Source organism: Tetrao urogallus (genome assembly GCF_951394365.1).
Source record: "Tetrao urogallus genome assembly, chromosome: 11".
Taxonomy (NCBI): domain Eukaryota; kingdom Metazoa; phylum Chordata; class Aves; order Galliformes; family Phasianidae; genus Tetrao; species Tetrao urogallus.
In genome coordinates this window covers 19,713,237-19,740,212 of record NC_136824.1, presented here as the reverse complement: position 1 = coordinate 19,740,212, position 26,976 = coordinate 19,713,237, and the positions used below count along the sequence as shown (strand labels likewise).

Here is a 26,976-nt window from a genome sequence, read left to right as displayed (position 1 = left end):
GTAATCATTTCTAACAATCCCATGCAGCTTCATCGTGTAAACTGATAACAAGATGCACAATCATACCCACACACATGCATGCACACACATACCACAAACTGGGGAATGCTCTGAAGAGACAGGCAGAGACTAAGAACCCTTGGTCTCAGGGGACAATAAAGGAATGGCTCTTCACAACCTCTGCAAAGGAAGCTGAATTATCTCAAAAGCAAAAGAAACCAGAGGGTTCATTTGCTTTAGACAAGTTGCCTGTCTCAGGTAACAGCTACAGTCAGTTGCCTAACTGTCACTGGCATAAAGAAATGCAGACCTAGAGCAGGACAAAATTAACTTCAGGTATATCTTACTGAGAAAGAAACTTAGCTTGTGTGTTTGTTAGGATGGAAGCTAGTCTCTCTAGCCCCAGAATTAGGTCACGTACCTTAAGAGCTGGGTGAACTGCATGAGTTATGTCCAGCCATGCAGCTGCAGTCTCTGGTATAGCAGGAACACTAAGAACTTCTGCTGAGGATCATTCTAGATAGATACTGCTCTGACAATATCAGGCACCTTCACAAAGCAGTTTACGTCTGCTGTAAGCATATGAAAGGCCCAGCACTTCTCTTTCATGCCAACATCCTCAATGAGAGAGGGCTCAATCCCTGCTGCCCTGCACTCTCACCTATTCCTAGAGAAATAAACAACCTCTGCCTGACCTCAACCCCTTAAGCAGATTGCTCCTGCAAGGAACTGGGGCACATGGAGAGCCCACCCTGGAGCACGTTTACCCTGAAGGACCCACACTGAAGCACTGTGAGGAGTAACAGAGCGGAGCCAATACAAACTGACCACAATCCGCATTCCCCATCCTATGTCACATGGAGCAAGTGGAGCTGTCAGTGAAGGAATGAAGTTGGGCCCAGGAAAAGGAGACGGTGGCAGAAAGATATTTTGGCTTTGTTTCTCGCCATCCAGCCTATTTTAATTGGCAATAAATTAAATTAATTTTCCCCAGGTGAAGTAAGCTTTACCCATTACAGCAATCGGTAGGTGATCTCCCTGTCCTTACCTTAACCCATGAGCTTTCTCAGCTTATTAACTCCCCCTGACCTGTTGGGAAGGGGCAGAGGAAGAGTGGCTGCATAGGACTCCAGTAGCTGTCCAAAGTCTAACTACCACACAAAGCACTTTGTTTTGTTCTTGCACAGCTTTGGCTTTACCTAGTAAACTGTCTTTATCTCAACCCATGAGTTCTCGCATTTTCACCTTTCGCCTTCTTTTCTCCATCTCACCTGGGGAGAGTGAGCAAGTAGCTGTGTGGTACATGTCTGCCAGGGTTAAACCACAAGTATGCTTATATAAACCAGGAATTTCAAAGAGAATACTTTATACGTGATTTCATCCTAACAGCATACCACTGTCTGGAAACCTGAGCCTACAGGGAGCACAGGAAAACTCAAATACCTCCTCCCTTTAGCTGTAGCAGCCTTTGAAATCAGGGAGGAGATACTGTCTCTTACAGAGGAAAACTGATTTCATTTTTCCTCTGTATTGATAATTTCTCTTCCATTGTGTCTTTGGAATTATTATCCCTACTGGAGAGAGAGAGAAAATTCAATCCATTTTGAATCCTAAGGTAATATTTCCATTTCTGTTCTTCACTGCTGGTTGGCTTCAAAAGCAAAACAAAACATAAGTGTGTTTGCATGGTTTAATTCTCTAATTGGAGCCCGGAATTGCTGAGATATCCAAAAGGAATTTATCCAACCTACCCTTATGCACTAGCAATACAGATTTTTATATCTGAATCACCTGGTTGTCTTAGAAAAATAAAATCTCCCTCACATGAGTAGCTTGTCTTATTTTAAAAGCCTATGGTAGAGGAAGATCAATCACACTGACTAAATGCTTATTTCCTCTTTATGTTGTTTACAAAAAAAAAACAATCATAAGTGGAACAGCCTATTTTGCAGACTAATATACTGAACAAACGAATCACAGTGTCTCTCTAACTCACCTACATATTTTCTCTTTCGCCACTGTGAAATAAAACTGAAAAATGAGCTCAGAAACTCAAATGAGAACCCAAAGACTCCAAAACTGTAAGCTATTTTATGATTATTATTGATACAGTTTCATTGCTGTTTAGGTAATAAGAGCTTTTCTTCACCTGCAGGTTGAAGCCAAATTCCCACTGTATATACATATATCTTCATAATAGACTAAGCCCTTTTTTTCATTAGACATTTGGAATTCTTGAGACACTTGCACATTGTCCTGAGGAATAATAGCTAATTCTTAGTTTTGTTACAGCAAAGCTGATGTTCAGATCCTCTCTGCCAGATTATCTCACTCCAAATGGTATAAGTACAGAAGAGGAATACATATATATATTCTATTATTGCATCTGCATGTCTCAAATATCAGCCAAGCAGAATTTGGCTGAAACACCAGGACATTTCCCAGACAAATAAACTCACTGGCAGATCTGACGAGATGATTAAGTCCCAAGAAAATGGCAGCAAGGAGCAGATGCAGGTGACCACATTATGTAGACTGCTGTCTGACAGAGAGCATCTTCTTACTTCTAAGAGCTGCTTACTTCAAGTTAAAATTCAGGATATGGATTTTATATCATTTGATGAAAAAAGTGTAAGCATGTAAACATTTGTACGGATTTAAGCTTGGTTAGATTTGTTCTGTACTTTTGCAGGTAGGGTTGACAATGAAAATAAAAGTCAGGTCATCATTGCTTGAGTCAAGTTAGTAGGTGGAAACTCACAAAGATAGCCGTATCACGTAGCTTTGAGAACCAAGCACGAAGTGAATTTCATTTAATTCCAGATATCCAACTGTTTGTTCACCATGTGTGGTGGAACTTGACATGACATGAAACACCTTGAATTTCATCATAAGTGATACCACCAACCCGAGCATCTTTGGACATTCATCTTAGGAACTGTGTTTCTGTATTGTGCCATATTTCTCCTTGTTAAATACAAATTGTTTCTAGGTTGCCTAGCTCACATCCAGGTGACTATAAACATTTAGACACTGAAGTTAACTGAGAGACATCCAGCCAACTGAAACTGGAATTCTTCTGGCTGACCACAGATCTCACTCATATGATAACATAACCCAAACTTTGGAGGTATCTACTTCTTTCTGTAGAACGTAAGCACAGAGCAGTTATTGGAAGTTTGTAGGTTTATCTTCTTTGCACCTAAGTTACAGGTGATTCTCAGCCTGGTAGGTAACTCTCTCATTGTGGTGATCACAGCCATTGACTCTGCCCTGCATACTCCCACGTACTATTTCCTAAAGAATCTCACCTTGACAGAGATCTGCTACAGCCTGAGCACTGTCCTCAGGATGCTCTTGATTCTGCTGGGAGAAAGAAAAATTATTTCCTTCACAGCTTGTGCCTTGCAACTCAGTTGTGCTATACTTTTTGTCACATGTGAGTGCTTTCTCTTAGGTGTAATGGCTTATGACTGACAAGTGGCAATATGCCACCCGCTGCATTATGGCACCATGATGAACAGGGATCTCTGCTTCAGGATGGCTGTTGGGTCTTGGCTCTCTGGGATACCTGTTGCTCTGATCTTTCCCACGTGGCTATTTACTCTGCCCTTCTGTGGGAGAAACAAGGTGGATCATTTCTTTTGGGATGTTTCTCCCGTGTTGAAGCTGGTGTGTGCAGACACAGCTTTGTTTGATCTACTGATTTTTATTGCTACAGTCATAACAGTGATGATCCCTTTTTCACTGATCATTATTTCTTACCTTCTCATTATTCATGCTGTTCTTCAGATACCCTCAGTCGTGGGCCAGAGGCAGCCTTTTTCCACATGTGCAGCTCACCTGGTGGTAGTAACTCTTTTCTACAGCACAGCAGGCATCGTTCACTTGCATCCTAGGTCGAGCCGCTCAAGCAATATGAAGAAAATGGTTTCCCTCTCTTACACAGTTGTTACACCTATGATCAGCCCCTTCATCTATAGCTTGAGGAATCAGAAGGTCAAGCAAAGCCTGAGGAATGCACCAACAAGAGGCTACTTGGGAAGCAGATGATCCTTTCTCTGTCCAGCTCATGAGTTCCTCATAGCTGCACAGGAAATAAGTGTTACCCTGGTGAATAATTTAAGAGGCATTTCTGAAAGAAGTTAAATGCCTTTCAAAAAGATGTGCTATTTTAGCATTCATTTGCTGTTACTGTACATTGTATCCATACAATATCAGCCATTTTTTACTGAGCATATAAGAATAAATTATTGTGATTTTACCTCTGGTCTTGCAAGCAACTAAGTAAATCTGAAAAAGTAGAGGAATATTTGAAAAGTCAGCATCATTGTTATAACATTTCATTCACCCCCCATCATAAGTGGTGTGCATAAGTGGTAACTTATGTACATAGATAGGAAAAGTCTCTAGCAATGGCACCTGTTGTCCCAACGGATATAGCATTTACTTTGTTCTTGCGGGTGGCCCAAGCAGTGGCCTGCAAACTAAAACAAATCACTGTCCAAAGGAGGACTTTCCAGATGTGTTGTCTATAAAAGAGATCTAAATAACAAGCTTAGATTTTGAGTGAAGGCCAGGTCCAGCTCCTGTCACTAAGAGTAGTCTTCCAGAACTCACAACTTCATCTCTTCTCTGCTTTCTGACACCAGCTCTCAGCCCCTTCCAACATACATCTGAATGAACCACAAACAGTAAAAACCTGTTAATTTTTGCTTCAGATTTAATCATCAAAGCACCTGATATAATCCCCTCTATGGAGGAGAGCAGTCATTTCTAGTCTAATTTCATCCTTGCACAGATGCCAAAGAGAGTTCCAATGAGTTGCATACCAGAAGTTCCCATTTCTGTTTATTGTTCAGGAGAGTCCTGGTGACTGATTTCAGTGCAAAAATATCTCACTTTCATACTCATTACACATGCTACATAAAGATCTGTGAGGTTTTTTTATGTTGTCTTTGAGAGAAATTCACCCTGCTTGTACTTGACGCCTCTCAGAGAAAAAGAGGAAGTAAGCTGCTCTCCCTGCTACAGGTGAAACATGAGTGCTGAGCTTAGACCAGGCTTCTAGCTAGTAAATATCTCAATTACATCCAAGAATTCTTCTCCAGTCTACTTCATATCCAAGAAAAATATCTGTAACTTCAGATACCAGAGTCCTCAGCGCTGGCGTTCAGTCATGGTATCTGTAACATGGGCTTATATATATGGAATACATATAATGTGGCAGGGGGATTCAGTGTGGAGCCAAGAGTTGGACTCAATGATCCTTGTGGCTCCCTTCCAACACGGGATATTCTGTGATTCTAGGATACGATACTTGTTGCCTGAGCTTGCCATCGGGTCTCTACAGCCCATCTTAGTGCAAATTATTCCTTAGAAGAGCAGGAAAACTTTCCTTCTGAAGCACGGAGAACCTCTGAAATAACTTACTGGGAATTTTAGAGAGCAAACTCCAGATTAACTACTCGTTGATGTAGCCTCTCCTTCAAAACTAATGTGAACAAACATATTTGAAGTCACCCCACCGGATTCTCCTCCCAGCTCAAGCAAGTCATTTCAGCGTTATATTAACCCTTAGGTCAGATGAAGAACACAGGAAGAAGAAAATGTTTCTGCCCTTCTGGAAATATCAAGAAAACCTCCACTTTCAACTAGCTGCACTACAAGCTCCCAGATGTTCCCTCATATGAGTTACAACTGCAGCCATGCTAGAGAAAGCAGCTTGGCAATACCATACAACATTACGTCCTCTATCCAATGGCTTCTACTTTGTCTCCCATGTCAATTCAGACGATTCCTTGTTTGGGGGCTATGATCAGATGCAACAAACATTTTGGCTTCCTAGATTCAAATGGTTCCCATTTTGGCTTCCCAAATTCAAAATGCATTTAACTTTTTTTCAAATTAATCTCTTATTTAAAATATAGTTGTTGACTCTCTTCTAAAAGAAAATTGGCTTGGAAATGTAAAATATACAAAAGGGATAAACATCAATATCTTTCCAGAATTTTAAATTTTAATTTTCCTGTCCAGAATGATTTTCTAAAATTGGCCAAAATGTTGCAAATATTCCCCATGCTTCTCTATTTCTTTGTTAAACAAAAAGAAGACCATGCATGCATGGTATGCACAGAATCACAGAATCAAAGAATGGCCAGGGTTGGAAGAGACCTCAAGGATCATGAATCTCCAATCCCCTGCCACATGCAGGGCCACCAACTTCCATATTTAATATTAGACCAGGCTGCCCATGGCCCCATCCAATCTGGCCTTGAATACCTCCAGGGACGGGGCATCCACAACCCTTCTGGGCAGCTGTTCCAGCACCTCACCACTCTCTCCGTAAAGAATTTCCTCCTGACATCCAACCTAAATCTCCCGTCCCTCAACTTAAAACCATTTCCCCTCGTCCTGCAGTTATCAACCCTTTCAAAGAGTTGATTCCCCTCCCCTCTGTAGGCTCCCTTTAGGTATTGAAAGTCTGCAGTGAGGTCACCCTGCAGCCTCCTTTTCTCTGGGCTCAACAAGCCCAGCTCCCTCAGCCTGTCCTCATAGGGGTGGTGCTCCAGTCCCCTGACCATCTTCGTGGCCCTCCTCTGGGCCCTCTCCAACAGCTCCCTGTCTTTCTTGTACTGGGAGCTCCACACTTGGAGGCAGTATTCCAGAAGAGTCCTCACAAGAGCAGAGTAAGGGGGACAAGCACCTCCCTGTCCCTGCTGGCCACCCCTCTTCTGATGGAGCCCAGGATACCATTTGCCTCCCGAGCCGCAAGGGCACATTGCTGGCTCATGTTCAGTTTTTCATCTATCAAGACCCCCAGGTCCTTCTCCACAGGGCTGTTCTCAAGGACCGCTCTTTCCAGTCTGTATGGATGCCTGGGATTCCTCCGGCCCAAGTGCAAAACTGCACTTTGCCGTGTTGAACCTCATCAGGTTCACCTGGGCCCACCTTTCCAGCCTGTCGAGGTCCCTCTGAATGGCATCCCTTCCTTCTACCGTGTCAACTGCACCACTCAGCTTGGTGTTGTCAGCAAACTTGCTGAGGGTGCACTCGATTCTGTCATCGCTGTCACTGATAAAGATGTCAAAGAGCACCAGTCCCAAGACAGAGCCCTGGGTGACACCGCTCGTTACCAGTCTGTCCAGGTCCCTCTGGATGATTTCCCTTCCCTCCAGTTTATCGACTGCACCGCTCAGCTTGGTTTCATCTGCAAACTTGCTGAGGGTGCACTCAATGCCAGCGTCTGTCATTAATAACGATGTTGAAGAGCACCGGTCCCAAGACCGATCCCTGAGGGACACCACTTGTGACCGGCCTGCACCCTGACACAGAACCATTGATCAAAACACTTTGGCAGTGTTCAGGCAACAAGTTCTTAATCTACCGAACAGTCCATTCTTCAAATCCATACCTCTATAATTTAGAGAGAATGATGTGGTGAGGGACCATGTCAAAGTCATTACACATATGATAACTGTCATTTGTGCTGTGCTGCTGTTACTGCTCCCCTGAATGCTCCAACTGGTGCTGCTCTCCATCCAGCTCAGAACTATGCTGCCTGCACATGCCCATGCTTGTGTGGGAGTTTGTGTGGGCATTGCGTACACCCGTTGTGGTGACAGCCCTTTTTCTCCCGAACAACTCCAGCTCACAGGGAGCAGCAAGGGCAGGCAGAAGCAGGGAGCCAGAGAAAACTCTCTGACCTGATCCTGCAGCACTGCCTGCCCAGCCCAGCTGTGTAGGAGGTGGGGCTTCCAAGGCTCCCAGGACAGCACTGGTTTACCTGCCGTGGGTGGAGACCAGCCTCAGGCGCTAGCAGCAGGCCCAGGAAGGTGTGGGGTAGGCTGCACTGCTAGAATCTGATGGGAAGATAAGGCAAGAGCTGGCTCTGCTGAGACCTGCATGCATCTGCAGGCAGCTTCCCTGTGCCATCCACACACCCTGGCTCCAGACATGAGCCAGGCACACGAGACAAATAAAAATAGGACAAGCTGAGTAGGATTTGCAGGAGAGGGAAAGTGTTTGTGCATCAATCACCTTTTACTGCTCTGCTCTCTTCAGTGGCACAACTGCAGGGAACTAACCGTGTACCAGCAAGGGGCTACCACTCATCCTCTCTCTCCTCACTATCCCCTCAGGGTCACTCCAGGTATCCCTTCTCCTTTACACGCTTCACCCAATACAGCCAGGTGCCCCATTCTCCACAGGAACTTTACTGCTCAGGCTGGTAGACACGGGACTGAAAGAAGGCACTGAGGAGCCCCCTCCTTCTTTACAGCACACCGGTAAGTACATTGGGCAGAATAAAATAGTTGCCAGATTCCATCATCTCCACCACATGTCATTTTCACATAATCACAGAATGGCCTGGGTTGGAAGGGACCTCAGGAATCATGAATCTCCAACTTCCTGCCAAATGCAGGGCCACTATCCTCCCCATTTAACGCTAGACCAGGCTGCCCAGGGCCCTATACATTCTGGCCTTGAACACATCCAGGGACAGGGCATTCACTGCTGAGCCACACTGGCTTCCTACCTCTTCTGCCAACTTTCTTATTCAGAGGGACAGAGAGTTCTTGTGCTCTCAGGAAGGCATTCTTGAAGAACAGCCAGCTCTTCTCAGCATCTTTGTTTTTAAAGACAGCATCCCAGGGCATCTCGGCCAACATTCCATTGAACAGCTTAAAGTTCACTCTTCCAAAGTTCAGGGTCCTGATGCCACTCTTCGCCAGACCCACAACCCTCGAGATCACGAACTCAACCAGGGCGTGCTCACTGCAACCCAGGCTGCCTCCAACCTTAACACCATTAGTGATTTCCTCCACATTGGTGAGCAGCAGGACCAGCAATGCTTCACCTCTGGTCGGTCTGTCCAACACCTGGACCAGAAAGTTATCATCAACACATTCCAGGAGCCTTCTAGAGCTCTTGCAGCTCGCCGTGTGGTCTTTCCAACAGATACCTGTGTGGTTGAAATTTCCTATCAGGACAGGAGCCCATGAGCACGAAGCCTTCCACATCTGAAGCAAGAAAGCCTCGTCAGCAGTCTCCCCTTGATCAGGTGGCCTGTAGTATACTCCTATCACCAGCTGGCCTTTATTAGACCCATCCCTAATTCCAACCCACAGGCTCTCAACCTGTTCCTGACTGTTTCTCAGAGGGAGCTCCTCACAGTCTATCCACTCTTGGACAGAGAGGGCAACTCCCCCACCCTTCCTACCTCGCCTCTCTCTTCTAAAAAGCCCATAGCCCACAGTGGTGGTATTCCAATTATGGGAGTCATCCCACCATGTTTCCATGATAGCAACAAGGTCATAACTTTCTAAGCGCATCACGGTTTACAACTCGTCCTGCTTATTTCCCAGGCTGCATGCATTGGTATAAAGGCACTTCAGCTGGGCTTTCCATCTCATCGCCTTTATAGAGGATCTGGGTTCCCCTAGAACAGCAGCATCCCCAACACCCCCCTGTCCCAGTCCTTCCCTTTGTACTTCACTGTCATCATCCGTCAAGTTCGGTACAAGCCCTCGAACGACCTGCTCAACTCCAACGGCCCTGATTTTGCCCCCTTTCCCCCTTCATACCTAGTTTAAAGGCCTGTCTATGAGTCCTGCTAGTTCCTCAGCTAAGATCCTCCTCCCCCTCAGAGACAGGCTACTTCCATTTGCTGCCATCATGCCAGGCGCCGAGTACGTTGCCCCATACGCACTTGTATTCTTAATTTCTCCGGATAAATATCCACTAAAATTTCTTCTACCATTTCTCCATTCATACAAACGCCTACTTCCTGTCTGACTACCTACCAAACATTTTTTCTATCAGCTTGATATTTGTACTATCCCGTATTTGTCTGTTTAATTCTGGGACAAGGATCAGTTGTAATTCCCATCTCTGATCTCTCTGTCATAGATAGCACTTGTATCTACATATTGGTTCATGTGTCTTCTGATCACACGCCTGTCTCTAGCAATGCCGCCTGGGTTCATTGTGGTGGTGTATCTTGCAGTCAGTGTTCCAAAACACTATTCCGTTTCTGAGTAATCTTATACTTAGCATGAGTTTTGGTAGCATTGGTTCTCCTACGGAAGGAGCTGTAAGCAGGGGCGTTACTGAGAGCTTCATGCTCCAGAGAAACCGCTGAAAACATGCAGTCCACAGGATACTTCACCTCAAAGGTAATATTCAGTTTGTGTTGCTAGCATCAGCCTCTACCAGAAACGGACACCTACTAAGGTCACTTGGAACTCATTCAATTTAAATACAAAACAAGAACTGTGTTGCAACACGTGCCTATTAAATGTCTTAAGTCTAGCAACACTTTTCCTGAGAGACAATTTCACCTGCCAACTCCCTCATGACTGTACAGAAAATTAGCAACAATAAATAAAGATTAAAAAAATGATTAAAAAAAATCTTGTTATGCATTGCTTGGTCTAACAAGCCTAACAAGGTTGAAATTATAGTGCACAGCGCAAACTCAGAATTGAAGTTTCTTGGTGTTTTAATGGGGCCTTCTGAGACTATTAGAGATGGAGCTGTTGCAGGAGATCTAAGTGACCCTCTGGAGAGGAGCTGATTAGAAGTAGAAAACCAGAGCATGGTTAGAGGCAAAAAAGAGAAGGAACAAAAAAAGGGGTAAGGTGTTGATGCCCAGCATTACCTTTGCAGCCCTTGCCTGAATGAAGTTTCTTTATGTCAATGTAGGGCATACAGAACAGACTGTCTGCACACGTACATCTCTGGGAGCAGAGGAGGACAGCAAAGATGCCCGAGTAAAGGTCCCTCCTGCTCTCCTTGCTGCTGCAGCCATAGAATCATAGAATCATAGAATCATAGAATCACCAAGGTTGGAAAAGACCTAAGAGATCATCCAGTCCAACCGTTCACCTATTCCCAATAGCTCCCACTAAACCATGTCCCTCAACACAACATCCAGTCTTTCCTTGAACACCCCCAGGCTCGGTGACTCCACCACCTCCCTGGGCAGTCCATTCCAGTGCCTGACCACCCTTTCTGAAAAGTAATACTTCCTAATGTCCAGCCTGAATCTCCCCTGCCGTAGCTTGAAGCCATTCCCTCTGGTCCTATCACTAATGACACGAGAGAAGAGGCCGACCCCCAGCTCACTACAACCTCCCTTCAGGAAGTTATAGAGAGCAATGAGGTCTCCCCTGAGCCTCCTCTTCTCCAGGCTGAACATTCCCAGCTCCTTCAGCCTCTCCTCATATGGCCTGTGTTCCAGACCCCTCACCAGCTTTGTTGCCCTCCTCTGAACACGTTCCAGGGCCTCAATATCTTTCTTGCAGTGAGGGGCCCAAAACTGGACACAGTACTCGAAAGCCAAAACAAGCCAAGGCTCTGTTAAAGGAACAGACCTCCCTGTCACAGTACAACCCTACCAATATCTTCTCTTCGAGAACAACCTCTGTGACTACTGCCCCATAACTGCCATGTCCACAGGCACACCGTTGGTATCAGCCTGGCCTACACATCACTGCTGTCCCAGCCTTTGGACTACTCTCCTCCTTTGTGCTCATAAGCCTCATACACTGCTGCTCAGTCCTGAAACACAGCCCTTAACCTCAGATTTCCTGATAAAACCTCTGCCCTAACCCGTAGGCCCCCAGCAGCCCAGCCTCACAGAGGCAGTATCCAACTTTTCCATGTGGTCTCTTCTGCCCTCAACTAGATCCCCACCAGACACGATTATTTTAGTGTTTTTAGTGTTATTATTTTAGGTTTTGTGTGTGTGTGTGTGTGTGTGTGCGTGTTTTTAATAGGCCAATTTGAACTTAATCAAAAACATCTAGGTGTGTTTTTTTTCCAAATAACTAATCATCTCTCCTTCTGACTGGCTAAATGTCCACATCAATACCACGTGCTTGCTGTAGAAATGACCTCCCATAGTTCGTATCTGTATGGCCCGGCCTCAAAAAGTCACAGAAACCATAACTCTTGATATGTCGTCAATATTAACCCGCATAAGTCTGGGTTGCTTCCACCAGGGCTTCTCTGGGAGAAGTGATTGCCAAACTACTTTCTATCATTTTTTTGAAAGGTCGTGGAGAGTCTTCAGGTAACAAGTCTTCAGGTTAACAAGAGAGTTACCTGAAGACTTGAAGAAAGCCAATCTTACTCCAGTCTTCAAAAATGGTAAGAATGTGAGCCCAGGTAACTACAGGCCAGTCAGACTCACCTTTGTCTCTGGGAAGGTAAAGAAATGGTTGATTCTGGATGCTTATCTCCAAGATCCTGGAAGAAAAGAAGGTTATCAGGAATAGTCAACATGGATTCACCGAGAGGACATAATGCTTGACCAGTCTGGTGGTCTTCTATTTGTTGCAGTACATCCAGAGGAGGGCTACAAAAACATCCCAAGGGACAGAACATCTCCCCTACGAGGACAGGCTGAGACACCTCTTCAGGGCTCTTCAGCCTGGAGGAGGCTCCAAGGAAACCTGATAGCAGCCCTTCAGCGTCTAAAGGGGAGCTATAAGCAAGAAGGGGACAGACTCTTTAGCAGGGTCTGTTGTGACAGGACAAGGAGAAATGGTTTCAAACTAGAACAAGGACATTTAAACTGGACATGAGGAAAAAAGTCTTCATGGTAAGGGTAGCGGAGGACTGGAACAAGTTGCTCAGAGATGGGCTGGAAGCCCCATCCCTGGAGGTATTCAAGATCAGGATAGACAAGACTGAGCAACCTGATATGGCTGTAGATGTTCTTGTTCATTGCAGCGGAGTCGGATTGCATAATCTTTAAGGGACTTTTCCAACTCAAATAATTATATGATTCTAAGATTCTCATGACCAGCTGGATAGATGAGTTTTGAGCAGTGGATGTTGTCTACTTTGTTATCAGCAAAACTTTTGGCACTGTCTCCCATGACTTCTTCATAGCTGAGCTTAGAGAGTGTAGGACAAAGGAGTGGACAGTGAGGTGAATTGAGAGTTGGCTGACTTGGCAGAGCTCAGAGGGCCGTGATCACTGGTGCAGAGCCTAGTTAGAGACCCGAGGGAGGTGATCCTCCCCCTCTGCAAGACCTGGTGAGACCACATATGGAGTAACATGTCTGGTTCTGGGCTCCTCAGTTCAAGAGAGACAGGGAACTACTCGAGAGCGTTCAGCAGAGGGCTACAAACATTATTAGGGGTTTGCAGCATCCCCCTTACAAGGAAAGGCTGAGAGACCATGTTTGGACTGGAGAAAAGGAGACTGAGAGGGATAGACAGATACCTAAAGGGTGAGTGTCAAGAGCAGGAGGTGGTGCCCAGTGACAGGATAGGGGGAACAGGCTCAAACTGCAGCACAGGAAGTTCCATCTGAACATTAGGAAAAACTTCTTTCTTTGGAGGGTCACAGAGCACTGGAACATGCTGCCCAGATAGGCTATGAAGTCTCCTCTCTGGCAATATTCAAAATCCACCTGCAAATTTCTCTTGAGAACCTTCTGAATTAGGGGCGTTGGTCATGGCTGTTCAATCTTTTGGTTTGCTTGGGCTGCACTGAGTAAAGAGGAATTGTCTTGGCCTAATATAATACGTATAATATGTTTCATGTTGATATTCTGGATTGCTTTGATTACACTTCCATCTAGTGGTGTTTGCATGGTACAATTTCTATGTTTTGAGGATTTCTCTTTGTTGTAGTTTCTGTATTTCCACATAATTCTTTTTTTTCTTTTCACATTTTAACAGGTAGATGCATGGCTGTGCTTGTCTCCCCATTATTGCAACCATCTTTCAGGCATTTCCACAAAGATATTTGAAAAACTGTCAGAGAGGTTACAGAATATGCAGGTAGACATCGCCTTTTAAAGATTCCTAGCCTGACCACTGTGGTCTTTTTTCCATCTGGAAGGAAAGCATGGACTAGTCCTTGTTTTTAGCTGCCTACCTACTCCGTTTCCCTTACTACATTTCTTTTCTTGCAAAAATGAATTTTCATAGAATCATAGAACCACTTGAGTTGGAAAGGATCCCAGGGATTACCAAGTTCCAACCCCACTGCCACAGGCAGTGCCACCAACCTCCAGATCCGGAACTAGAACAGGTTTTCCAGGGCCCCATCCAATCTGGTCTTGAACACCTACAGCAACGGGCACCACAGCCAAACTGAGCAGCCGTTTCCAGCACCTCAGCACTCTCTCTGTAAAGAACTTTCCTCTCACATCCAGCCTAAACCTTCCCTCCTTGAGCTTAAAATGTTGTTTCTGCTTTGAGGTAGCATTTGCTGTAAGAAATTCAGTGAACTATTTGTCCTTATTAAATCAATATTAAATAAATCTGATTTGCCCACTGTTTGTTTCCCAGAGAATACATGTAAGAACATAAAAAATGACAGTGTCAAGAGGCGTTTATTCATTAGCCCTGAGTAACAAACTAGAGTATTAAATGCAAGGTAGAAAGTCGAGATTAAAAGCCAAGACCTGGAATAATCTGACTTCTTTATGATGTCAGTTAGGAAAACAGTCAAACTATCGGGAAAAAAAAGAAAAAAAAATTTAAAAAAATAGTATCCTGACACACTGAAATGGCTGGCATTCAGGTGGCTGTCTGACATTGGATGCAGGTCGTAGTTAGTTCTAGATTTTAACACCTGTACAAATGAAGTTCATGGCAACAACCTCTTTAAGGCTTTTGTTTACCTGATTACCCCTGGGGTGATTCATTAGTCTCCACTCTGAAAAGGCTTTTAAGGAATGAGGTGAAGGAAGGAACATTTCTATCTGACAGAATGGAAAACAATAGTCTGTACGTACTGTTAATTTAAAAAGGGGAAAACATTAAAACATTAAAATTTGTGGGCATGGAGAGGTCTTTGCTAAGCAGAGATATGTAATTCTTTTTTGTTTTTGTTGTTGTTTTCCATGTGAAGATAAAATTTCTGGGGAAAAAAAAAAAAAAAAAAAAAAAAAAAAAAAAAAAATTGGAATCCAAACCCTGAGAAATGAAAGTCTGTTGAACGGGATTTCGACATTCCTGCCCTTCCAGGTAAGAAACAGTACTGGTCTGAAATCTGTGTTAGTTGGTGCAGAAATGAGACACACTTTCCGCAGTTTCAGTTGTCTGATGTTGTCAATCAAGTTAAGTATCAGGGTTTTGAATTAATAAGATTTTAATAGGAAATTCTATATTAAATATGTGGAAAGAAATGTTAAGTCTTAAAAAGATATACTATCGTAAGTATTCCAGATTTAAGGTACTAGATGGGTGTCCTCGCATAGCCTTTACTGTTACAGTACCTAGTAATCTCTTTGTAGTGCCTGCAGGTGGTAAGCAAGATCAGAAAGGAAGTTCTGACTTCTGAGTTAATATCTAAACTCCTGTTCTTACCAGTGGAAAGAAAACAGAAAATGTCAGTAAATTATTTAGCTCGTACAAAGTAGATTTAGAAAACATGCTGAATGGATTGCAGTCCAAAGCACTCTCTTCTCTCTGTAGACTAGAAATGGAGGCAAAAACTGATGGCATGAATAAAGCGTGTTGATAACACACCAATGTTAAGTGGTGTTGTAGAGAGCCGAGGCCATTCTCAGTGAACGGACTAAGGAACAGAATTAGGACAACTGACTTAAACTGGCCAAAGGGACATTCCATACCATATGACATCATGTGGAAAGAGCTTTGAAAATAGTGGAAGTTCATCTGGCTCTTGTGCTGCTCAGGGGCTTAGCTGGGCAGTGGTTGGGGGGTGTGAGCAATTACTTGTGCGTCAGTTGTTATACACATTTATAAATATATACAAATATATATAATCCTAACTATTATCTTTTTCCTTTTCTTTATATTAGAAAATAGTTTTATATCAACCCATGAGTTGTACTTTTATCTTTCCCGAATCTCTGCCCCATCCCACTGGGAAGTGGGGGAGTGAGTGAATGAGTGTGTGCTGCTGAGCCACCCGCCAGGTTAAACCACAGCACGTGAAAGTGCATACAAAGCAAAAGCGTGTCACTGAATTCCTCCATACAGAAAAAAAATTATCTATTGACATTCATCAATGCTTGCTGAACATTTACGGAGATCAAACAGTGGATGTGATCACAATGAGGCAGTGAGCGGTGCATTTCAGGCAGCAGCAACGCAGCATGCAGAATTTCCTTTGTCATCACTAAAAAAAAGTTATGTCAAAACAAGAATGGAAAAACAAAACGGTTGTTACAGAGTTTATTCTCCTTGGATTTGGAAATGGCCCTGAGCTGGATTATCTTCTCTTCCTAATGTTCCTGACAACCTATATTATGTCCATAACAGGGAACACCTTCATCATTGCACTGGTGGTGGCTAATCAGTCTCTTCACATCCCAATGTACTTCTTCCTGGGCAATTTGGCTTGCTTAGTTATCTGCTATAGCTCAAACATCTTGCCAAGAATGTTGCTCAGTTATCTGAGTGGAGACAGAAGAAGATCAGTTGTCGGATGTTTTACACAGTACTATTTCTTTGGTTGCTTGGCAGCTGCAGAATGTTATCTCCTAGCAGTGATGTCTTATGACAGGTACCTAGCAGTGTGCAAACCCTTGCTCTATTTATTCCTTATGAACCACAAGCTCTGTCTCCAGCTAGGTGCTACGTCTTGGATAAGTGGTTTTCTGTCTAATTCTATATTAACATTCCTGATCTCAAACTTAGATTTCTGTGGCCCTAATGAAATTGAACATTTCTTCTGTGACTCCTTTCCAATGATGAAACTATCCTGCAGTGACACTCACATGGTGGGACTTGTCACTTCTTTTGTGGCAGGTGGATGCTCCCTGCCTCCGTTTCTCTTGACTTTCTCATCCTATCTCTACATCATTATTACAGTCATGAGAATTCCTTCTTCCACTGGAAGGAAAAAGGCCTTTTCCACCCATTCTTCACATCTTATTGTGGTGTTATTTTTTACTGGTCAATATTAGCTGTCTATGTCCTTCCCCATCACGGTATTCAAATATCTCTGAACTAAGTCTTCTCTATGTTTTATACTATTCTCACTCCTCTGGTCAATCCTCTTATTTATAGCCTGAGAAATGAAGAAGTAAAGAAAACTCTGCAAAAAAAGACAAGTACACTACTGGGTTTCAGATAGTTGATTTGTACTTCAAAAATAAAATAAAATAGTCCTTGATGATTTAAAGGTCCAGATAAAACTTCATGGCATATGGATAAAGCTAATTTTTAGTACAACTTGATAATACGACATTGTACATAGAAAGAATAAATAAGGAGAAATACAAAATGTGTGGACAGTCTTGCTATCAATTTGGGGTGAGGTAGTACCGAGAAAGAATATGTAGTGAACTCTGTAAAGTAAGCAAAATAAAGCCATGAATTAATGTATTATTGCACTTAGTATCTTCTTGCCTACCTATCTTTTTTTGATCTCTTTACAGCTGAAATTCAGAATAAATTGAAACTCAGCTTATAGTGGATAAACCAGTTCTTTACTAATGTTATGTTTTAGATTGCTTTTAGTTTTTTCATCTGTCTTGTAGATGTTTACAACCCAGGTAGTTATCTAAACTCTCTCATCTACAAATAAAGAAAGTGAGAAAATTTGTTTGAGTGTGGTTTGTTTGATCCGTTTTGTATGCCTGGTTTTGGTTTATATAAAACATCAGGGTTTGTAACTCAAGAACTCTGTCACATTCATTTGTCACATAGTGTATATTTAAAATAGGTCAGATCACCAGCCCTGAGAGGATTGGTTATGAGTGGACTGGATACCAGCTACTGGAGTCAGATCAGGGTGTAGGAAGCTCCGGCCTATGATGTCCACTACTCAAGTGGACTTCCCTACTCCTGTCCACTAGGGCAGGAAAGGTATGTGCTTCCAAAGCAGCTGCTGGGGGGCAGCAGCACAAATGAGGCAAGTGTGGGGCTGAAACCAGTGGCTGGAGCTGAGCTGTGGGTCACACCCCTTGTGCATGGTGCTAGCTGCTGGGGGGCAAGTGTCTGTATCTTCTCCTGTCTGATATGCAAAGAGTGCATGTGTGTATTCAGTAGCAAAACTTTAAACTGGAATAGCCAGCAAAGCATACAGTAGAATCATAGAATTACTCAGGTTGGAAAGGATGTTAAATATCATCGAGTCCAATCACAACCTCACCATACTACCCTAACTCTAACAACCCTCCACTAAATCAGTCCCCGAGCACCACATCCAAACGGTTTTTAAACACATCCAGGGATGGTGAGGAGCCTATTCCAGTGCTTACCAACCCTTTCTGTAAAGAAGTTTTTCCTGATATCCAACCTAAACCTCCTAAACTTCAGGCCATTTCCCCTCGTCCTGTCACCTATCGCCAGTGAGAAGTGAACAACCCCACTCTTACTGCAATCACCTTTCAGATATTGGAAGAGAGCAATCAGGTCTCCCCTCAGCCTCCTCTTCCCCAAACTAAACAGCCCCAGTTCCTTCAGTCGCTTCTCACAGGCCATATTCTCCAAGCCCTTCACCAGCCTTGTTGCCCTTCTTTGGACCTGCTCCAGCACCTCCACATCCTTTCTGTACTGAGGTGCCCAAAACTGAATGCAGCACCCGAGGTGAGGCCTCACCAGTGCAGTGCAGGGCAGGATGACTTCCCTGGTCCTGCTCACCACACCATTCCTGATACGAGCCAGGATGCCACTGGCCTTCTTGGCCACCCAGGCACACTGCTGGCTCACATTCAGCCAACTGTTCATCAGTACACCAAGGTCCCTTTCCATCAGTTTTCCAGCCACTCCTCCCCAAGCCTGTAGGGTTGCCTGGGGTTGTTGTGAGGAAAATGCAGGAGCCGACACTTGGCCCTATTGAAACTCATACAGTTAACCTTGGCCCATCAATCCAGTCTATCCAGGTCACTCTGTAGTGCCTTTCTCCCCTCTGGCAGATCAACACTCCCTTCTGTCTCACTCCAATTTATAGGAGGGAGAGAAGGTTTTTTAATGTCTGTATATGCGGTGTGAGATTAAGAAGCAACAGTTCAAATGTTGGTCCAAACAGTTTATTACAAATCTTACTTAGGGAGATGGGAAGGGGAGGACGGACACTATTATGAATTAGAGTAATGGGGAAGGGAAAGAGGGTGATAGGAAAGACAGGAAAGAAGAAACAAGGAGTCTTTATAGGAAGCAAGAGGGAGATAGTCACCACCGTGGGTCCAGCGTGGTTTGTAGTTCAGTCATTGATCTTCAGTAGTGGTGACCTGTTGGGCGTAGTTGTTCGGTTGACAACAATGGTGTCCACAGCAATGATGGCCCCTTTTCAATGGTAGTACCAACTTATTTCAATGGTAGTACCAACTTATTTAAGTCCAAAATGGTCGAGTCAGCTCTCTTTGGAGTGACAGCTCAAATCCAAAGTGTTTGGATCAGCTCTCCTTGGAGTGGCAGCTTCTGAGTCTGGGATCTCAGCAGAAACTCCTTTGTTCCTGGGCCTTGCCAGTAGATAAGAGGGAGCAGGGATGCCCACCTGCAGCCTGTTTTTCACAGGACACGATGGTATCATTCCCCAATTTTCCCATACCAAGCTGGAGCTATTTAGTTGCAGGCCAGATCTTCCGCCACTAAACACTCCTGAGCATTCTTCCAGAGGCAAGCAGCTCTGGAGGAAGGTGCTTTCAAATGTCCACAAAGTGATGTTGATTGTCACATGGTAGCACCCATCACTTGCCTCCCCAGTAAATCAATCAGAGTCTTATCAAAAGAAATACCTCAGGAAGCAAGCTTTGAGCCAAAAAACAAAGAAAGATCCTCACACCTCCCAGCTTGGTGGTGTCTGCAAACTTACTGAGGGTGCACTCAATCCCCTCATCAAGATCATTAATAAAGATGTTGAATAGAAGCAGCCCCAGCACTGAGCCCTGGGGCACACCACTCGTGACTGGTTGCCAACTGAATTTAACTCCACTGACCACAACTCTTTGGGCCCGGCCATCCAGCCAGTGTTTCACCCAGCAGAGCATACATCCATCCAAACTGTGGGCAGCCATTTTCTCTGTGAGGATGCTGCGGGGGACAGTGTCAAAGGCCAGTTTGACCACATCGACAGCTTTACCTTCATCCATTAAGCGAGTCACCTTGTCATAGAATGAAATCAGGTTTGTCAGACAGGATCTATCATTGGTAAGCCCATGCTGACTGGACCTGGTCCCCTGGTTGACCCTTAACCAGTCCACGATGGCTCCCGAGATTATCCATTCCATAACCTCCCCTGGCACCAAGGTGAGACTGAAAGGTCCGTAGCTACCAGGATCATCTTTCCAGCCCTTTTTGAAGATGGGTGTCACATTTGCCAGTCTCCAGTCCACCGGTAGCCAGGAGTGTTGTAGGATGATGGAGAGTGGCTTGGCAACCGCATCCACCAACTCCTTCAGCACCCCACGGTGCAACCCATCTGGGCCCATGGACTTGTGAGTGTCTGGCTTTCAGAGTAGGTCCAAACCAATCCTTCATGGATTAAGCAGGGCGTATTCTGTTCCCCATCCCTATCTACCAGTACAAGAGGCTTTGTGCCCAGGGAGTAACAACTCTTACTATTAAAAACTGAGGCAAAGAAGGCATTAAGTTCCTCAGCCTTATCCTGAGGTCACTATGTTGCCCTCAGAATCCAACAAGGGATGGATCTCTCCCTGACCCTCCTCTTACCGTTGATGTATTTTTAGAAATATTTATTGTTTTACTTCACCTTGGTGGCTAAGTTCAGTTCTAGCTGGGCTTTGGCTTTTCTAATTTTCTCCCTGCAAAAGATGAAGCTAGACCAGCCAGCAAGTATCTGGGGCCTTGGGTCTGAGCAGAAGTGAAATTCAAGCTGATCTGGTCAGTGAGTAGGTGACCCATGCAGTGTACCTGCTTCAGAGGGCCTGGGATCCAGTTGGGGTGCTGAGCAGAGAGAAGGGCCATGGAGCAGAATGGCGAGGCCAGACTGTTTTCAGTGGTGAGTGGAGACAGGACAAGGGGAAACGGCTGGAAACTGCAGCATAGGAAGTTCCGCACAAACATGTGCAAGAACTTCTTTACATTGAGGGTGACGGAGCACTGGAACAGGCTGCCCAGGGAGGTGGTGGAGTCTCCTTCTCTGGAGATGTTCAAGACCTGCCTGGATGCCTACCTGTGCGACCTGGTGTAGGGAACCTGCTTTGGCAGGGGGGTTGGACTCGATGATCTCTGGAGGTCCCTTCCAACCCCTACAATTCTGTGATTCTGTGATTCTGTGAGGTACTCCAGAATCTGGCAGGGAGTGCTGGATAGACAAAGGGGCCGTGCACCTTGAAGTATATGTGAATGTCTGTGCTTGTGAACCTAGAGAGTGCTGTGTGTGTGTCTTCACTAGTGAACTTCTACTGCCACCAGCCAGAGAGGAGGAAATGTCTGCATTTACATAAGTCCTCCGTGTGAGTGTTGTTGAAGGCAGCCCTTGCTCAGGGCAGCCTTTCTGGCTAGTCGTGTCAGTGTCCTCTCTGCATCTCTGTCAGCCTGTATGACACATGCTCAACTTTGCTGTCAGTTGAATATTCAAAGGGGAAGTGGCAGTCACCTCCCCCAGCTTGGGCAGAGCCTGGTCCTGGGTCACCAGGCCAGGTCTTATCTGCTGGACAGGAGCAGTTCTGGGCCAGAACTGAGGCGGCCACACTTGCATCACTCTTTTCCTCTCATAACAAACTTCATTATTTCTATCCATTTAAAAAAAAAAAAAAAAAAAAAAAAAAAAAAAAAACCAGTAACCCAGTCACAACTTTCACTAAGTTATGTGGTTCACAGTCTACTTCAATACCAGGGGAGATGTTCTGTCTTTTGAGTATACTCGGTAATGAATCCAGAGAGGAGTTCAGATCTCAGAAAGCAGCGCAAGATGCCATTCAGAACAGCCAAACCTCTCCTTCTCTACAGGATCCAACACAAAACTATTAACAGATCTGATAAGTTGCCCAAAAGGCAAGAAGGTATCCCAACATCTGAAATCATATCATAAGCTCCAGATGACTTCTCAAAAAAATTGAGGTATACTAGTATTTCCTAGTCTTTTTGGTAACAAAAACTGTCAAGAAATTTTTTACTAGTGTAGATGACTCAAGAAAGAACAGTTTACATTTTAAAGGACAGAACAGTATGCATCTGAATACTGTATACAAATGTCTGCAATGCATACGCTAATGACTGAGCAATATTTACTATTTTATTTATATTACTAAATCATTTCTATATATTACTAATATATATATTATCTATTAGTAAGATTTTACTTTGAGATGGAAGCGAATCAAGTACACCTGGCAATTAGCATATTTTAAATTACTTCTGAAAGATAAACAAAATAACATCTGAGTGTTCTTGTTCCTCTTCACAGATTATAAAGGAAATTCAAATGGGTATCTCAGCTGCTGATTAGTCATATGGATGTTTGCAGAAATAATACAAAAGCTTTTCTCAGTCTTTCAGATAGTGAGTGTGGTGGTGATGAGCGGCCACAGGGGAGAGCGATGGATGGCATTCAACAATTCTTGACACAGTAGCCACATGGCCAAAATGGGAGGATAGAAGCTGGATAAGAAAACTAACAGGTGAGTGAAAAAACTGCCTGGACCATCAAGCTTTCACAGGTAGATTCAACAACCTAGCCTAGATGCTATCTGGCTGTGAGAAGCATTCTTCATGGGTTGATTTGGAGTAGTGCTGCTTCCCATCTCCTTCAGTGACTGGGAAGATGTGATGGAGAACATCTTCAGGAGTTTCCGTATTATAACAACTGGAGGATAGGGGATAGGCCATATGCAGGAACTTTATGAAGCTAGAGCAAGAACAAATGTCAAATGGTGGAAGAGGTGAATCAGATTGGCATTGACAGACTGGGGAATAGCTCTTCAGAAAGGAATGTGGAAGTCCCAGTCTATGGCAAGCTGAGCATGAGCCTACAGGGTGTCCCTGCAGAGAATAACCTTTTCAGCAGCGGTTCTAGCAAGACCCAAACAGCTGTTCAAGGGAAGCCCCTCATTTCCTTCTGCTTTTCACTTGTGAGAGCACCCATGGAGAAAGGTATCGCATTCTGGAGTCCCTCCATACATAAAATTCTATATTAAATGGAAAAGAGTTCAGAATAGGACCACTAAGGGCCACTAAGATGATCAGAGAAATTACCACTCAAGATGGTAGTATCCTGAAAGGGGTTGTGTTGTATAAGAAAGCAGATTTCATTTGACTGTGAAGATACATAAGGTCAGTCAGCACTGATGATCAAAGCTGATGTTGCAACTTGTCAGGTATAATCTTCCTCAGCTAATATTGCTTTCTGCAATTCAGAGAGCTGTGTGTGTGTCAGCAATTCAGAGAGCTGTACCTTTCTGTGCTAATGAATAGAGATTAATAGACATTCCCAGATAGTGATTCCAATGAAAATTATTAGATTCGGTGAGAAATACAATATAGGTTTCTGACTTACTTTTCCAGCTGGTGCAAATGAGAAGGTGCTTCAGATTTCTATCTCGAATGTGGCCATATACTTTCAGATAGCTAGATACAGGCTGGTAGGTTGCTGATGATCTAAAAGAGGAACATTTCTTACAATACTGAATTTATTAAAAAATGTCCAGTGGAGTTGAATAAAGAGTGATGCTAGGGTTAAAATAAATAAGTAAATAAGCAGGTCATTGTTTTGTGTGTTAGCAGTGGTGATGGCAAATAATAACATAAGCATTCTATCCATTCTTCAAGTTATTGAAACTTTGTCAGTACACTCAACAATTTTATTTGCCCTTGTTTATTTGAAATCTATGTATGCATATATACATGCTTATGTGTGAGAACAGGAAAAAATAGTTTTTCAAAAACCAAAAAATTTAAAGCAGAGAATTTAATTAGATTGCAGGTCAGTAAGAAATAAACTCACACACTGAAAACACACTGAAAATAAAATACACTAATTGCTGACAAAATTACATTTGAGAAAATACTAGTAGAACTAAAATGTAAAGTGGGTGAGGCAATATTTTATCTTAATTTAAAAGGAAAGTACGCAAACATTAAGGAAAATCCTAGCTTTTCTGCACTTCAGCTCACTGTTTTTCTTGTAACCTTGTTTTCATGACAAGTTGCTTTTCTAGTGTACCTCTCAAAATGTTATTTGCCCATTTATAGTTGTTTCTCCCACTTAATACTGGAATTGATTTCAGAGAAGCTCACTGCTTTGTATTCATCCCCAAAGAGTTTTCTTCTTCATATCTTTCTCACTGGCTGATACAGGCTGGGTTCCTGTTTCACATGGAAGCTGATGAAGAACAAGGGCTCAAAAACCAGACGTACTTCACCTTGCAGGGGTTCTCCTACCTCGCCTCTCTTCAGGTTCTTCTCTTTGAGGGAATCCTCCTCATGTTCCTAATCACAATGACAGGGAACTTGCTCATAATTTTAGTCGCAACTGCTGACCCTGCCTTACACACCCCGATGTACTATTTTCTCAAAAACCTGGCCTTGATTGAAATTTGCTTTACATTAAACATAGTGCCCAAGATGCTTATGGATTTGTTGTTGGAGAGAAAGATCATCTCCTTTTCTGCCTGTGCCCTGCAACTTTACTTTGCCGTATTCTTTGTCACTTCCGAGTGCTTCCTTTTGAGTGCCATGGCGTATGACAGATACGTGGCTATTTGCCATCCCTTGCACTACACCACCAGAATGAACAGGCGAGTATGTTTTCATATGGTCACAGCATGCTGGCTTGCTGGTATGCCAGTTTCCGCAGGACTCACTGGCTGGCTGTTTAGCTATTCCTTTTGTGGTTCTAGGGAGATTGAGCACTTCTTTTGTGATATTGCTCCTGTTCTAGATTTGGTCTGTTCAGACACATACTTATTTGAGCTTCTTGTGTTCGTCGCTACTGTTACAATTGTTCTTATCCCATTTATCTTGATAACAGCCTCTTACATCCAAATAATCCATTCCATCTTCCAAATGCCATCTTCTGAAGGAAGACACAAAGCTTTCTTCACCTGCTTTGCTCACCTGGTGGTGGTGATGCTGTTCTACTGCACAACTGGCTTGATACATTTAAAGCCAAGGTCCAGATTCTTGGCAAAGAGCAGGAAACTGGTGGCTCTTTCTTATGCAGTAGTAACTCCTATGCTGAACCCAATCATCTACAGCTTACGAAACAAAGAAGTAAAGCATGCTCTAAGGAAGACATTTGGAAGGAGATAGTTCAGCAAGATGCCTCTGCCCAGAGGGTTTCACTTATTTTCAAAAAGTTGCTCATGCTTTAAAGGTTAAAACAGGAGAATTAATGCTTTCCTCAAAGTCTGGACACTTCTCAAAGTTTGGACATTTTTACCTCTTACTGGAAAATACTGAGAAATGTATATCATCTATGTACTGAATAAATATGTTTCATGAAACCATCCATGAAAATATTACAGAAACTACAGAAATGAGCCACAAAGTCAGTGTATTAATTGTGATATGCTAAAGCCTTTGTTCTTCTACACACTAGAAGACTTCTAGTCTTCTACACTCAAGCTAGTACAAAATAAATCACTGTCATAAGAATGCTTGACTCCAACATTCATAAACCTAACATGTAGCAAAATTCCTGCTAAGTCAGAAAACAAAATTGTGCAGTTTCAGGAAGAAGATGCCAACAGATGGCTTGCATAGCAATGTGACTTATTCCAGAGAAACCATTCCTTCCACTAGACAGTAAACATGACCCAGATAAATTCAGCTGAATAGGTAGTTGGATGGAATTCAGTTCAAGATTATGACATCTGACTGTAGGTACCTATAGGTAAGTCAGCACCTCTATCTTCATCACAGTCAGTGACAATCTACTCAATTTGATTATCAGCATTTCAGTTCATTTGGTTGAACTGAAGTTGAGAGGAGCTTGATTTGGTGGCTTGAAGATAGATCTAGCGTTTCTATAAAAGTCCTACTTTGTCCTATTTTGGTTCCAATGTAAAAAGATGTGAGCTTCCCATAAGCCCGGGCTCTGGGCAGCCTGGTCTGCTGGCTGGTGACTGCTAATGGCAGAGGGGTTTAAACTAGATGATCTTTGAGGTCCTTTTCAATCCAGACCATTCTATGATTCTATGACACGGTATAGATGTGAGGATGTCAGCATACGACTTGCCTGTGTGACAAAATATTGGGAGAGCACCCTGGCAAAGTGGTGGGTGAAATATATAGTGGGCAGAGCTTAGATTCTGCACTTGAGGCAAGAACTGTGGCTTCCCAAGGACTTGTAGAGGACCATATCTCACAGGAGTTCTACAGCTCTGCCTGACACTACCAGAGAGATGAAGGATTGCTGTCAGTGGACAGTTGATCTGGAAACAGTAATTTATACCTCTTTTGTGCATCCCTTCCTCCATGTTGTCTGGCCTCAACAGTGTGAGAATCAAGGACCAGAGCAAGTACTAGGAAATGCTTGAGACTGAACAAAGCAAGCAAGCTTAGGAGAACAGAAAACCTCTTTTGAGGTGTATGCATAAGTAAACATGCATCAGGAAGTGTTTCACAGAACACTGTTTCCACTAAACTGGAGAGAGTAGAATTTGAAGAGTGGATTGTTTGATGGATAAGAAATTGGCTGGACACTTGTGTCCAGAGAGCTGTGGTCAAAAACCCACATCCAGGTCTAGAGTCCATATTGAGACTGGTAATACTTAATATCATTAATAATGAAGCAGACAGGGGGAGCAGGTGCACTCTCATGCATGTTTGCATACAGCTCCAAGCTGAGTGGTGTAGCTGACATAACAAAAGAAAGGGATGCATCCAAAGGGGTTGTGCACTCTGGAGAAGTGGACTCGCATAAAATCTCACAGAGCTTAACAGAGCCAAGTGTGAGGTGCACACATCAGCACAGACTGAGGAATGAACACGCTGAGAACAGAGAGAAGGACCTGTGGGTTCTTGTGGATGAAAACTTGTACATGAGTCAGCAGTAAACACCTGCAGCCCAGAAGGCCAATTCTACCCTGAGCAGCATGAAAACAAGCATGGCCAGCAGGGCAA

At 43.7% G+C, this 26,976-nt stretch overlaps 3 protein-coding genes across 3 annotated transcripts; all 3 read left to right on the top strand.

The window, feature by feature from the left end:
- Positions 1-2,475: 2,475 nt before the first annotated feature.
- Positions 2,476-4,076, top strand: LOC306950546 (olfactory receptor 10A7-like; the record flags this gene model as incomplete). Its single annotated transcript, XM_079540826.1, is given in 4 exon segments — positions 2,476-2,517; positions 3,208-3,474; positions 3,478-4,012; positions 4,015-4,076. Coding segments are annotated over 4 exon segments (906 nt in total).
- Positions 4,077-16,247: 12,171 nt separating this feature from the next.
- On the top strand, positions 16,248-17,077 carry LOC306950545 (olfactory receptor 5AP2-like; the record flags this gene model as incomplete). The annotated part of the gene is given in 3 exon segments (XM_079540825.1): positions 16,248-16,884; positions 16,887-16,951; positions 16,955-17,077. Coding segments are annotated over 3 exon segments (825 nt in total).
- A 7,331-nt stretch (positions 17,078-24,408) lies between these two features.
- LOC306950544 (olfactory receptor 10A7-like) lies at positions 24,409-25,161 on the top strand (the record flags this gene model as incomplete). Its single annotated transcript, XM_079540824.1, has 1 exon — positions 24,409-25,161. One exon carries the CDS (start codon positions 24,409-24,411, stop codon positions 25,159-25,161), a length of 753 nt encoding a protein of 250 aa, XP_079396950.1.
- Positions 25,162-26,976: the final 1,815 nt, after the last annotated feature.